At 33.6% G+C, this 13,723-nt stretch overlaps 2 protein-coding genes and 1 long non-coding RNA gene across 3 annotated transcripts in view; all 3 read left to right on the top strand.

Moving 5' to 3' along the window:
• LOC132724664 (uncharacterized) overlaps positions 1-926 on the top strand; it is a 37,339-nt gene extending 36,413 nt beyond the window's left edge. The window contains exon 16 of the mRNA XM_060709597.1: positions 86-926. Coding sequence (XP_060565580.1) covers positions 86-145 — 60 coding nt within the window. The 3' untranslated portion in view covers positions 146-926. The remainder of the gene's footprint in view (positions 1-85) is intronic.
• Positions 927-9,135, top strand: LOC132724666 (uncharacterized). The gene is made up of 2 exons (XR_009624947.1): positions 927-2,200; positions 7,161-9,135. It is a non-coding gene; the product is annotated as an uncharacterized LOC132724666 (long non-coding RNA).
• A 1,901-nt stretch (positions 9,136-11,036) lies between these two features.
• On the top strand, positions 11,037-12,447 carry LOC132724686 (uncharacterized). The gene is made up of 2 exons (XM_060709617.1): positions 11,037-11,631; positions 12,348-12,447. The coding sequence occupies exons 1-2, from the start codon at positions 11,143-11,145 to the stop codon at positions 12,417-12,419; spliced, it is 561 nt and encodes a 186-aa protein (XP_060565600.1). The 5' UTR covers positions 11,037-11,142; the 3' UTR covers positions 12,420-12,447.
• The last annotated feature ends 1,276 nt before the right edge of the window (positions 12,448-13,723 follow it).

Below are 13,723 nucleotides of genomic sequence, written 5' to 3'. Positions count from 1 at the left end.
AAATCGGTAGTATTATGTTTAATAACCAGTTATTCCTAAAAGATTTTTTTTTTAATTTTCATTGTATACATCTGTTTCCTTTCAGGATGTTCGTCCACTAAACCGAGTTGCTGGAAAGAGAAAATTTTATGACTTTGAGAATTGAATATATTCATTTTGCAGAATATATGGATAAGCACACAGAACACACACCTTTTTTCCCCTGTCCAGCATTCATTACCTAAGTGTCTACAAGCTAAGAATGCATCAATGAACAGCTTATCTTAATTAAAAGCAATATTTTGCAGTCTATACGCAAATAATTTTGTAATATTGACTGTCATCGATAGAAATTTAGTCAAGTGTTCTTCTTAATTTAAAGTTTATGATAGTATATGCTCCATGTAATATATATGGTCTGACAGTTAGAAGAACAGTAAAGATTGTTTACATTCAATATTTCAGTTTTCAACCATCAATATGGTACATTTTTGTGTCTTATGATAATGTGATGTTGCTTTATTTTTAACTGTAACGTTAAATATAGATAAACATCTTGAAAATTTAACTTTGTTGTGATAATGTTTGTGAAGTATAAACAATTTTCTTGCTGCTCATACTTAGGTGAAATGTTTCTCTGTTGTTAACTTGTTAGTCAGTGGTAGATTTTCTTCTGGCTAATTAATAGAACTGACATTCAGAATGAAAATAAACCTGCTGCTCAGAAATTATTTACTGCCAAAGGTTCAGTAATTTTGTTACTAAAGTCATACATTTTCCTGTTGAAATGTTACTGTTCTTTATCATTATCTATTGTTGGAAAGCCATCTATTATTGCTGAAAAAAAGTCATAGTCTTGTTGTTTTAGTATTACATTTTATGTCACAACTTTATTGAACCATGTAATTACTGCATTGAACCAGTTTTGTTCAGATAATATGCTGTTGGTTATTAACCAGGTTTTCAATTTTGAAAATCCTGGTTATTAGATTGGGGTATGGCGGGCGGATGGGCGGATGGGCGGCTGGGCGGATGGGCGGGCGGGCGTCAAACGAAATTGTGTCCGCTCTGTAACTCTTCAACCCTTTGAAGAATTTTAATGAAACTTCAGACAAATGTTTACCACATCAAGATGACGTGCAGAACGCATGTTCCGCATGGCTGGCTCCAAGGTCAAGGTCACAGTGACATTAACATTGAAAATCCTGTCCGCTCTGTAACTCTTCAACCCTTTGAAGAATTTTGATGAAACTTCAGACAAATGTTTAGCACATCAAGATGACGTGCAGAACGCATGTTCCGCATGGCTGGCTCCAAGGTCAAGGTCACAGTGACATTAACATTGAAAATCCTGTTTACATGATTTTAACTTGTTACACTTTGAACTTTGTCTGGGACATAACTCTAAAAGTATAAGAGGTATCAACATGAAACTTTGTAGGTAGATAGATCTCATTGAGTAGGTGTGCAATGCACAAGAACCATAACTCTGCCTTGCCTAATTTTTGAATTATCCCCCTTTGTTTATTTTACACTTTGAACTTTGTCCGGGACATAACTTTAAAAGTATAAGAGGTATCAACATGAAACTTTGTAGGTAGATAGATCTCATTGAGTAGGTGTGCAGTGCACAAGAACTGTAACTCTGCCTTGCCTAATTTTTGAATTACCCCCCTTTGTTTATTTTACACTTTGAAATTTGTCCGGGACATAACTCTAAAAGTATAAGAGGTATCAACATGAAACTTTGTAGGTAGATAGATCTCAGTGAGTAGGTGTGCAGTGCACAAGAACGGTAACTCTGCCTTGTCTTATTTTTGAATTATCCCCGTTTGTTTATTTTACACTTTGATCTTTGTCCGGGACATAACTCTAAAAGTATAAGAGGTATCAACATGAAACTTTGTAGGTAGATAGATCTCATTGAGTAGGTGTGCAGTGCACAAGAACGGTAACTCTGCCTTGCCTACTTTTGGAGTTATTGCCCTTTGTTCATTTTGACACTTTGACTTTGTCTGGGACATTACTCTAAAATTATAAGAGATATCAACATGAAACTTTGTAGATAGATAGGTCTCATTGGGTGGAAGTGCAATGCACAAGAACCGTAACTCTGCCTTGCCGTATTTTGAAGTAATTGCCCTTTGTTTATTTTTACTTTTTGACTTTGTCCTGGACAATACTTTAAAACTATTAGAGATATCAACATGAAACTTTGTAGGTAGCTAGATATAATTTGGATAGAATTGCAATGCTTAAAGAACCTAAACAAAGCCTGGTCTAATTTTGGAGTTATTGCCCTTTGTTCATTTTTACACTTTGACTTTTACCTGGGACATAATTCTGATATCATCAGGAAACTTTATAGATAGATAGATCTCATTGAATAGAAGTGCAGTGCAAAAAAACATAACTCCGCTTTGCCTAATTTTGGAGTTTTTGCCCTTTGTTCATTTTTTTTATACTTTTTTATACTTTCCTGTGTCCAGAACCTTCTCGGGGAGCATCACCCGGTTCAACCGGTTCTTGTTTACCTAATTATGGCCCTTTGTTTTTTTTCCTTATACAGAATATATATAGTGAACACTTCTTCTGTGCGCAATTCCTCCTACATTATTCATGTTTTACATTGCACATAGTTACATTGTTTGTTGCTTGTATTTGTATTTCAAATACAACATATTTATCTACAATGGTGATAATTGAAAACCTGGTTTCATGGCATTGCCATGTTTCTTGTTTTGATTGTGAACTGTATTGTAACAATGCAACCATACATTCAATATTTAGTTGTTCTTAAAAAAAAAAGAACTTGTATTTAAATTGTTATAGATGTGAAACTATTCTTTAGGCTTTATTAACATTTAATGGAAAGTCAGACTTGAGTTCTATTATTGTGCATACAATATATAGAGGATATTGAATATGTGTAGATTTAATGCTCAAAAATTTATTAAATGAGTTGAATAAAATCATTGTTTCAAATTGTTTTATTCAACGAGTTTAATAAATATAGTATTGAATCTACACAAATATAATATTCTATTTATCAGATATATAAATAAGAATGATAAACTGTAAAAAAAGTCACTCTTCATTGACATGCCTGTAGTGTGACACTAAACATTAGCGCACCTTAACGCTTTGTTTATATATAACGCAAATGACGTCTCATCAAAGCATTATTACACTAGTGTAATATCGTTTTCAAAAGATGGCTTTATAACACTCCTGCACTGCGGTTCATGTGATAAATAATTATATTTGTATGATCATAAGCATCTTTAAATAATGTTACAAGCTATTTTTATGCCCCCACAGAGTGGGAGCATATAGCGTTGCACTTGTCCGTCTGTCCGTCCATCCGTACGTCCCGAAATCTTGTGAACACAACTCCTCTTAAACCGGATGGCAGATTTTGCTTAAACTTCCAGGGATGAACAACCTTAATGTGTAGATGGTAGTAAAGGAAGGAATTTTTGCTGCAACCAAATTTAACAGAATTATGGCCCTTTGTTGATTTTTTCACTATATACTATGTAGAAATTTTGTGTACGCAACTCCTCTTAAACCGGATGGCAGATTTGGCTTAAACTTCCAGGGATGAACAACCTTAATGTGCAGATGGTAGTAAAGGGAGGAATTTTTGCTGCCACCAAATTTAACAGAATTATGGCCCTTTGTTGATTTTTTCACTATATACTATGTGGAAATTTTGTGAACGCAACTCCTCTTAAACCGGATGGCAGATTTTGCTTAAACTTCCAGGGATGAACAACCTTAATGTGTAGATGGTAGTAAAGGAAGGAATTTTTGCTGCAACCAAATTTAACAGAATTATGGCCCTTTGTTGATTTTTAGTTTTCAACTTTTGGCACATGTAGTCCAAAAAATATTTGACCTAGAGTCATAAGATTGAGAGAACAGTGGTGTGTGGGGGCATCCGTGTCCTATGGACACATTTCGAGTTTATCTTTGTTTATCATTTCAATATATGAATGTTATTTTATTCTTTAAGACTTGTTTTAATTGCTTAATATTAAAGTAGGTTATAATGTGTTATATTTGATTGAAAATGTTATACTTGATACAATGTACAAATGTTAAGTTTGTTTATTCTGTGATATGATATTGGTATAAAGGTGAATTCACATAAATCATAATTGTTTGATGACCTCTCAATATTGAATAAGCACTTTCTGCCTTGGTATAATATAAAGCGTATTTCTGGCCTAACGGAGAATAGAGCTTAAAATATGCAAATTTTTCCTCTTATTAAGGCACATTGTGGTTAAAATAGCAGAAATCTGCAAAGTAGGAAATAATTCCATCTAAGGTCCATTCAACCAAAATATGTACCCTTGGGGTTTTTAAGAAAATGTACCCTTGGGGTTTTTAAGAATTAATAGACCAAGTAATAAAAATTATATCTTTTAATCAATTTTATTTTGTAATGAATGTTTTAATCAGTGGACAATAATTGACAAATTGAATTATATGTGTACTCAATTTTCAGGTGAGGTCTATAAAAAAAATATTAATAAACAGATTTTACCATGAAATGATACAGACATAAGGAACATATTTTGATATATTTCACAGAGTGAACACTAGATGTAAAACATAATTGAATCTTACATGCAAAATAAAACAATAATTTTTCTAATATTTCATGCTTTTTGCATTGGTTAGAAATCAACTTTACACATATATTTTAAGTGTCATGTGTTTTCAATGGTGTTATCAAATAAGAAAAGGGAAAAAAAAACTTTATGACAATTTCCTTACAGAAAAGGGGCAGAATTTAATGTGCAAATTCCACATGGAAATTTCAATTCTCCCCAAGGCAGGAATTTTGGATGGAATTTCCATAGATAAAACATCACAAATTTGTGGACTGTTGCTCATAATATTAAGAAAATAAATAAATTGCATTTTATTTTCTTTCACAAAATGAATCACATTTTATTTTCCTTCACAAAATTGTGTACACATTTTGATTCCATAAGTCCAAACACAAAACCTACCAATATCCTACATTCATTTTAACACAATCAGTTCAACTCCAAAAAGCAAGTTTATGTAGGTACTGCTTTTCCTGGAATTGTTCACTTTGTATTGTTGATGAATAGAGAAACTGTTCAAATCATAAATTTGTTTTAAATCTATCTGATTACTTAAATAACAATTTCATTTTACAAAGTCTGCTTCAGACCTTTCTTTGTCTTTCCTGGGAGATTGTCTTGGGCTTTTGTTCACATTAGTTTAATTACAAAATTCATATTTTGAAATAATAAAAATGTGGAAATAAATAATGTTTTAATGTAAAAACAATTGTATTTCATATGATCTAATCAAGTGTTTCAACAGTATTAATTATTTAGGCTTATGCAAAAATACTAAAACAGCACACAGGGTCATTTCACTGTACAAGTTTAAGTTTTGAAACTGGTTTCATTATTACATGTATATTCCATAATTCCACAAAGTAAGATATTTACTGCTAGAAATAATATTTCTGTACAAGAGTAATAAGGCAATTATTATTGGATATTCATGTGAGTTTTATTCCTGTCTTTAATGTCAAGAAAGACTGAATTTTTTTTTTTAAATAACCAAATGTAGGAGTTATTTAAAAAAAAGTTTTAAATAAATTAGAATACTCTTCAAGTCACACATATTGATCTCTCAATAATGGGCATACCCCATCCAGAGCATTTATGTTATAGTTAACATTTCATATGTATATTCTGTAGAATTTATTCAAACTTTAAATTTTTCATTGGCTTCACACTGAAAGTAACATAAATTCTTTGGAACTGGTAACAGGTCAGATCTGACCAGGAACTGTTGCTATGTGCACTTCTTGTCAGTGAATCTATTTGTAGAAAAATCCTTGAAACTGCACCAGTAGTTTTCTCAGGAGTAGCATGGAAAAGATGTGAGCTGGCAACAAAAAATTAAATAAAAAAACTTTAAAGAGCCATAACTTTGATATAAATCATTGAACCAGAAAATGCTGATGATATGCAAAACTAGACTTGATAATGATAATTGCTGTAAAGTTTGGATGAAATTGCACCAGCAGTTTCTGAGGAGTAGTCAAAACATGTTTTGTGACAGACAGATGACAAAGTGATCCCTATATTGTTGTCACTGCTCTGTAAGAGGGGATATAAAAATAGGTGAAAATTTGATCATTTGGCCAAGTGAATTGTAAAAGATATAGGTATTAGTTTTTGATTTCACAAATAGATATCAATTTTCAAGTGTTTTTATGCTCCCCGAAAAAATTTCGGGGGAGCATATAGTCGCCGCCTTGTCCGTCCGTCCGTCCCCTTTTCTTGTCCGGGACATAACTTTGAAACAACAAGAGGTATCAACATGAAACTTTGTAGGTAGATAGATCTCATTGAGTAGGTGTGCAGTGCACAAGAACCGTAACTCTGCCTTGCCTAATTTTTGAATTATTCCCCTTTGTTTATTTTTACACTTTGAACTTTGTCCGGGACATAACTCTAAAAGTATAAGAGGTATCAACATGAAACTTTGTAGGTAGATAGATCTCATTGAGTAGGTGTGCAGTGCACAAGAACCGTAACTCTGCATTGCCTAATTTTTGAATTATCCCCCTTTGTTTATTTTACACTTTGAAGTTTGTCCGGGACATAACTCTAAAAGTATAAGAGGTATCAACATGAAACTTTGTAGGTAGATAGAGCTCATTGAGTAGGTGTGCAGTGCACAAGAACCGTAACTCTGCATTGCCTAATTTTTGAATTATCCCCCTTTGTTTATTTTACACTTTGAACTTTGTCCAGGACATAACTCTAAAACTATAATAGGTATCAACATGAAACTTTGTAGGTAGATAGATCTCATTGATTAGGTGTGCAGTGAACAAGAACCTTAACTCTGCCTTGCCTAATTTTTGAATTATCCCCCTTTGTTTATTTTTACACTTTGAACTTTGTCCGGGACATAACTCTAAATGTATAAAAGATATCAACATGAAACTTTGTAGGAAGATAGATCTCATTGAGTAAGTTTGCAGTGCACAAGAACTGTAACACTGTCTTGCCTACTTTTGGAGTTATTGCCCTTTGCTCATTTTGACACTTTGAACTTTGTCCGGGACATTACTCTAAAATTATAAGAGATATCAACATGAAACTTTGTAGATAGATAGGTCTCATTGGGTGGAAGTGCAGTGCTTAAGAATCATTACTCTGCCTTGCCTTATTTTGAAGTAATTGCCCTTTGTTTATTTTTACTTTTTTGACTTTTGTCCGTGACATAACTTTAAAAGTGAAACTTTGTAGGTAGCTAGATATAATTGGATAGAACTGCAATGCTTAAAGAACCTAAACATAGCCTGGTCTAATTTTGGAGTTATTGCCCTTTGTTCATTTTGACACTTTGAATTTTACCCGGGACATAACTGTGATATCATCAGGAAACTTTATAGATAGATAGATCTCATTGAATAGAAGTGCAGTGCAAAAAAACATAACTCCACTTTGCCTAATTTTGGAGTTTTTTGCCCTTTGTTCATTTTTAGCTCACCTGTCACAAAGTGACAGGGTGAGTTTTTGTGATCGCTTTTCGTCCGGCGTCCGTCCATCGTCCGTCCGTAAACTTTTACTTTAAATGACATCTCCTCATAAACCACTAAGCCAATTTCATCCAAACTTCACAGGAATGTTCCTTTGGTGGTCACCTTTAAAAATTGTTCAAAGAATTTAATTCAGAACTCTGGTTGCCATGGCAACCGAAAGAAAAAACTTTAAATATCTTCTTTTAAAAAACCATAAGAGCTAGAGCTTAGATATTTGGCATGAAACATCTTCTATTGAGTGTCTACCAAGTTTGTTCAAATAAAAGCCCTGGGGTCAAAATTGGCCCCGCCCCGGGGGGTCATTGATTTTCCCTATATGCATATAGTAAAAACTTAAAAAATCTTCTTTTAAAGAACCCAAAGAGCTAGAGCTAAGATATTTAGCATGAAACATGTTCTAATGGGTGTCTACCAAGTTTGTTCAAATAAAAGCCCTGGGGTCAAAATTGGCCCCGCCCCGGGGGGTCATTGATTTTCCCTATATGCATATAGTAAAAACTTAAAAAATCTTCTTTTAAGGAACTCAAAGAGCTATGGCTAAGATATTGAGCATCAAACATGTTCTAATAGGTGTCTACCAAGTTTGTTCAAATAAAAGCCCTGGGGTCAAAATTGGCCCCGCCCCAGGGGGTCATTGATTTTCCCTATATGCATATAGAAAAAACTTAAAAAATCTTCTTTTAAAGAACTCAAAGAGCTATGGCTAAGATATTTAGCATCAAACATGTTCTAATAGGTGTCTACAAAGTTTGTTGTTGTGTATAGCAAAAACATAAAAAATCTTCTTTGAAAAAACCCAAATAGCTAGAGTTAAGATATTAAGCATGAAACATCTTTTAGTGAGTGTCTACAAAGTTTGTTCAAATAAAAGACCTTGGGTCAAAATTAGCCCCGCCCCGGGGGTCATTGATTTTCTTTATATGTGTATGGCAAAAGCATAAAAAATCTTCTTTGAAAAAACCCAAATAGGTAGAGTTTAGATATTAAGCATGAAACATCTTCTAGTAAGTGTCTACAAAGTTTGTTCAAATAAAAGCCCTGGGGTCAAAACTGGCCCGGCCCCAGGGATGTCATTGTTTTTAACTATATGTATATAGTAAAAACTTTAAAAAAATCTTCTTTTAAAAAGCCCAATGAGCTAGAGCTCAGCCATAGATGTTTAGCATGAAACATCTTCTTATGGGTGTCTACCAAGTTTGTGCAAATAAAAGCCCTTGGGTTAAATTGGCCCTGCAACGTTGGGGGGGGGCCTATATACAGGTGAGCGACCTCAGGGCCATCATGGCCCTCTTGTTTTTATACTTTCCTGTGTCCAGAACCTTCTCGGGGAGCATCGCCCGGTTCAACCGGTCCTTGTTTTTTTGTTGCTTTTTTCAGATTAATGCCGATTTATTGTTAAAATGCACACTAACATAATTTTGAAGACTTGTAGGCCTGAATGATAAAAAAACAAATTACTTGAACAATAAAACATGCATTATTTTAGTATTGATATCTGATAATTTCCATTCTAATATGCTGATAGAAAGAGAATCTATCTACATTGACTTAGCATAAACCAAAACAAATATTATTTTTCCACAATTATGTTTAATAAACTGTTATTCATTAAAAATGCAAAATAAATAACCATAAATTATGATCTTGTTATATTTAATATTTGAGGTGAAAAAAAACACAATGTGCACTGTGTCATACTGACCTGAAAGATTTGGCCATCTTTATAGAATTATTACAAGACTGAATCAAATTCATGTTTTATATGGCCTCTTTTGGGGATTTCATGCATAATTCAGTTAAAATCCCTGTCAGAGATATGGGCATTATATAGTGTTAAGTTTCATGTGAATACATTCTGAAATTTTGCAGATTGATGTTGCATGCAATACTTCAACCAAGAAGCTCAAAAAGTGGTGCTATAATTTCAGTCAAAATACATACTAGATTATGGGCCTTGGATAATGAGCTGCAATTATGAATGCGCAAACATTGTTTTGAAGATCAATGATGCCTACAACTCAACCAAGAATTTGTTAAAGTCAGTGCTAGAGTCATGGACATTGGGTGACCTTGTTATGATCTCAAAAACATGTTTTAAGTCTCAAAGGAATAACCTCTATTTTTTTCATATTGATGTTCAATCAAATATTTTCTAAGTTCAGAAAGGGCCATAATTCTGTCAAAGTCCATTGCTAGAGCCTTGGACAGTGCCCTCCATTTATTAAATTTTAAACCGCTGATATTATAGAGGGGTACATTTGCCGTTATTTTTTAATAATTTGCTTATATTTTTCAATTATTGATAGAATGTCAATCTCCTGTTTGTTTACATTGATTTTCTACGTGTGTAATTAGATAAAATTTGTATCGAGTGTGCAAAAGGCGTTGCATTTCTTGTGTTTATTTATAGTATAGAGGGGGTATATTTGCCGTTTGAGTGATTTCATCAAGTTGACAATCGTTAGTCAACATTATCCACCTAATATTTAAGTCAATTCCGCGGGAATTTATGATAATTATATTTCCACATGGAATTACGTGGTGTAAATATTTTCAAGGCAAAATACATTTGATCAAGCTAATTTTCACATAATATTGAGCACAATGTACACGTGCATTTCAGTATATCTCCTGCCTGCTGCATAGCACATGGGACGTTACTCTGATACACTTATGCCAATTGACTGGAGTTCAGCTGTATTACATTGTGTTGTTAAGTAATTCACTGCGCCCGGTCTTTGGCGCACTAAAGCCTCTCGTTGGATTGAGAAATCCTTTTTTATGAAAGGCGGCATTATTTTCCAAACTATCTATTTCTATTGAATTCATGTCCAATGCAGCTAATTAAGGGGAGTGGTGGCCTAGTGGTTAGGACCCAGAGATCATGGGTTCGAGTCCTATTCGGGTGTTCGACCATGTTTCTTCATATGACACCAATACTGGTTGCTTCCAGGAAGCGGACTCATATAAGTTGCAAGAACTTGTTTCGCAATCGGGCTTAAATAAAGATGTTTAAAACAAGGCAGCTAATTAAGGTGTAATGCGTGCTTGTGCTTGTTGCAAATGTTACTCCGAGCTCTCATTAGCTATCAAGACGACATATGGTTAAAGCTGTAACGGAGTTACAACACTGGGAATATAATACATGTAGTCAAATAAGCTCTTGTAACAGAACAACAACAATAAAAATAATAATAAATGCAAATGCAAGTTTGGTACTAATACCAGGGCATTTTGTATTTCTGGAATTAAAATCTCTTTATGAAATACATAATATGGCTCTGTATAATTGTATAATATTTTTCAACAATAACAGTAATATTAAAAATAATAATGAAATAATCAGGATCATATCACTGATGTTCTCGTTTTTTTTCTGACTGACTAACTTCAAATAGCTTCGGACGTTACGGTAACTTTGATTCGTTATTGTAGACGTCATGTGACGTTTGTATTGACGTCGCTGCGCAGTAATTGCGTCTTAGCAACGAGTTTGTGATACATAGTTAAACAGCAAAGAATTTTTAAGCGATATGTGCTAAAATATGGATGAAACAAAGCTTATTACAGACGAAGAACACTTCAATACCGTTCCCGAGGTGACAGACAACGGAAAGAATGAAATTGGAAAGAAAAAGCGGAAAAGGAAGTATTCTCAGAAACAGTTGGAGAGATGGATGAAATATCGTGAAAAGAAAAGTATAGAGAAGAAAATGAATGTTAGAAACAGGCAGGAAGTTGCTATGGCTATCTATGGCACGCATCAACACGTCCCATTACCAATTGTTTCTAACTTAAGAGCAGAGGCAGAGGAATTTGTACCAAGGTCAATTACTTTGACCTATGCCGAGCAGCTTTCGGAACCCATCGACAATGCTCAACTCCAGGAGAATGAAGAAGAAATCCAGGCTAAATCCGTTGAAGCAGTTTCTAATGGAAACGTAACTGTGGAAGCTGAGGACTTCGGCGCCGAGAGTTCATTTGGTATATTGTCTATCTACGCTGCAAGTGAACTTCACAGTTCAATTGATAAGGTATGCATTACACTTTTTAAGTGTTTATTAACACAATTTGTTTTCTCTCTTTTTTCAGTAAAAATAAGATAAAATTGTAAAAAAAAATAATGTTTGTCGTGTAGTGTTGTGTGTATGGTGTTGCTTAAAAAACTGGTTGTCAATCATGGCATATTTGATAATATTGTATAATTGACAATTTTAAAGCCGAATATCACGTGTATAGTCTTGTAGCTCTTAATTTAGGAATATTTGATACATGCTTTGTTTTTATAGTGGAGAATAAAAGAAGAAGAAAAACATATGTTTAAAGGTACATAACGACTCAAAAAGGAATAAATTATTGCGTCTTTAGAAATGGCAAAAATCAGTTTTATAACGTTCAAATAATGGTTTTTAGGGCAAGTTAAAACAGATGCTTATCTATTACCTAATGAAAGTAATACTGTTTGTGAAATTATTTGTCATAAAAGGAGGTAAATGTAAACAAATCAGTAGTTTGACTTCCATACAAAAAGAACTCCAAAAATAAAATAAAAACATTTGAAAAACTATATCTCTGCATAATTATATAAATAAACATAAAAAATTAATATGCATATATCTCTAAACAATATACATAAGTATTTGCCAGAAGATATTTCAACATTGTTCCTGCTTTAATATTGAATTATACAATTATGTAGGTATCAGATAATCTTGGTCATGTTTACAAATATTTTATTATTATTTTACAGGATGCGTATTGCCCGGCAAAGGATGCTGAAATGAATTTCGGATACACTTTCTTTTCTATTTGGAATTTGTAAAATTAAATAGATAAATGAAAAAAAGATAAATAATTGTGTTCTTGTACTTAAAAATATTTTAGTCAAATATCGTTTAACACGGCCACAACAAAACTTTGAAGCATGCTACATGTACATTATTTGGCAAGAAAAGTGTGACAGAAATTCTGGTATTGGGCTTTGGTATGAGAGTTGGGGAATTTGGGTAGCTACAAAAATAAATAGAATAATTAAATAGTGTTCATTCATTTTGTTTGAGAAGACTATCTCGTCTTCCAAGATACAGTCAGGTGATGAAGGTGATACGGGCAAAAACAAGACGAAAGCCCCTTGCATATTTTCCAAAAGCAAGATTTTTCAATATTATTGGTTCACAAAAGTCATTTACGTTTTTTTGGTGAATAAGCTTCAAGTAAAAAAATGTGCATCATCACATTATTATTTATTGGCTCACCCAATAAATTCCTCCGCCTCGCCAGATAAACTTTCTCCATCCACGGCACCAACCTATTATTCTCTATAAACGTCACGATTATTCAATGAAAAGCGACGTTACAAACGTGCAGTATTATAAAAAGACTTTATAATACTGCACGTTTGTAACGTCATTTTTCATTGGATAATCGTGACGTTTATATTCAGGGTAGGGAATCACGTGACTTTTACGGTTACGCGTACAGACAATATGGCGAACTAAAAACTTCGCTTCACATGTGTTTTTCAGGAAATTCTTTATAATATCCATTTTACTTGCATACGAGACCTGTTTCAGCCTACGCGAAATAAAGAATTGTTGCCGCCTATACCTTGTTTTGTTTTTATTTTGGTAGTGGCGACATACAGGGATCATTATTCCGTTGTCTGTCCGTCTGTCTGTCACAAAACTTGTCCAGACTACTCCTCATAAACTACTGGTGCAATTTCATCCAAACTTTACAGGAATGATCAGTACCAAGTCTAGTTGTGCATATTGTTAGCATTTTCCGGTCCAATGATTATTGCCCTTTTTAGCTCAACTATTCGATAAGAATAAGTAGAGCTATTGTAGTCACCCGAGCGTAGGTGTCCGCGTCGGCGTAACCACTTATGTTAAAGTTTTTGTAATACGTCAAATATTTTCAAAGTCCATTGACATATGGCTTTGAAACTTTGCACACTTGTTCACCATCATGACCCCAATCTGTAGACAGAGGGAGGTAACTGTATTAAGTATTTAGACAGAATTATGCCCTTTTTCAACTTAGAATTTATGTACAAATTTGCATACCACCCCAGATTATTTTCATATTCTATTAACATCTGGCTTTGAAACAAGTTGAAATATC

Source organism: Ruditapes philippinarum, unplaced genomic scaffold (assembly GCF_026571515.1).
Source record: "Ruditapes philippinarum isolate M1 unplaced genomic scaffold, ASM2657151v2 ctg703_1_1_1_1, whole genome shotgun sequence".
Classification (NCBI taxonomy): domain Eukaryota; kingdom Metazoa; phylum Mollusca; class Bivalvia; order Venerida; family Veneridae; genus Ruditapes; species Ruditapes philippinarum.
The sequence above is the reverse complement of the archived record's forward strand: the minus strand, read 5'-3'. Positions and strand labels throughout refer to the sequence as shown.

Excerpts from the sequence above, each read along its gene's own strand:
- LOC132724686 (XM_060709617.1), top strand. The coding sequence starts at position 11,143 with ATGGATGAAACAAAGCTTATTACAGACGAAGAACACTTCAATACCGTT. Across the intron at positions 11,632-12,347 it reads TTCACAGTTCAATTGATAAG|GATGCGTATTGCCCGGCAAA; the intron begins GTATGCATTACA and ends ATTATTTTACAG.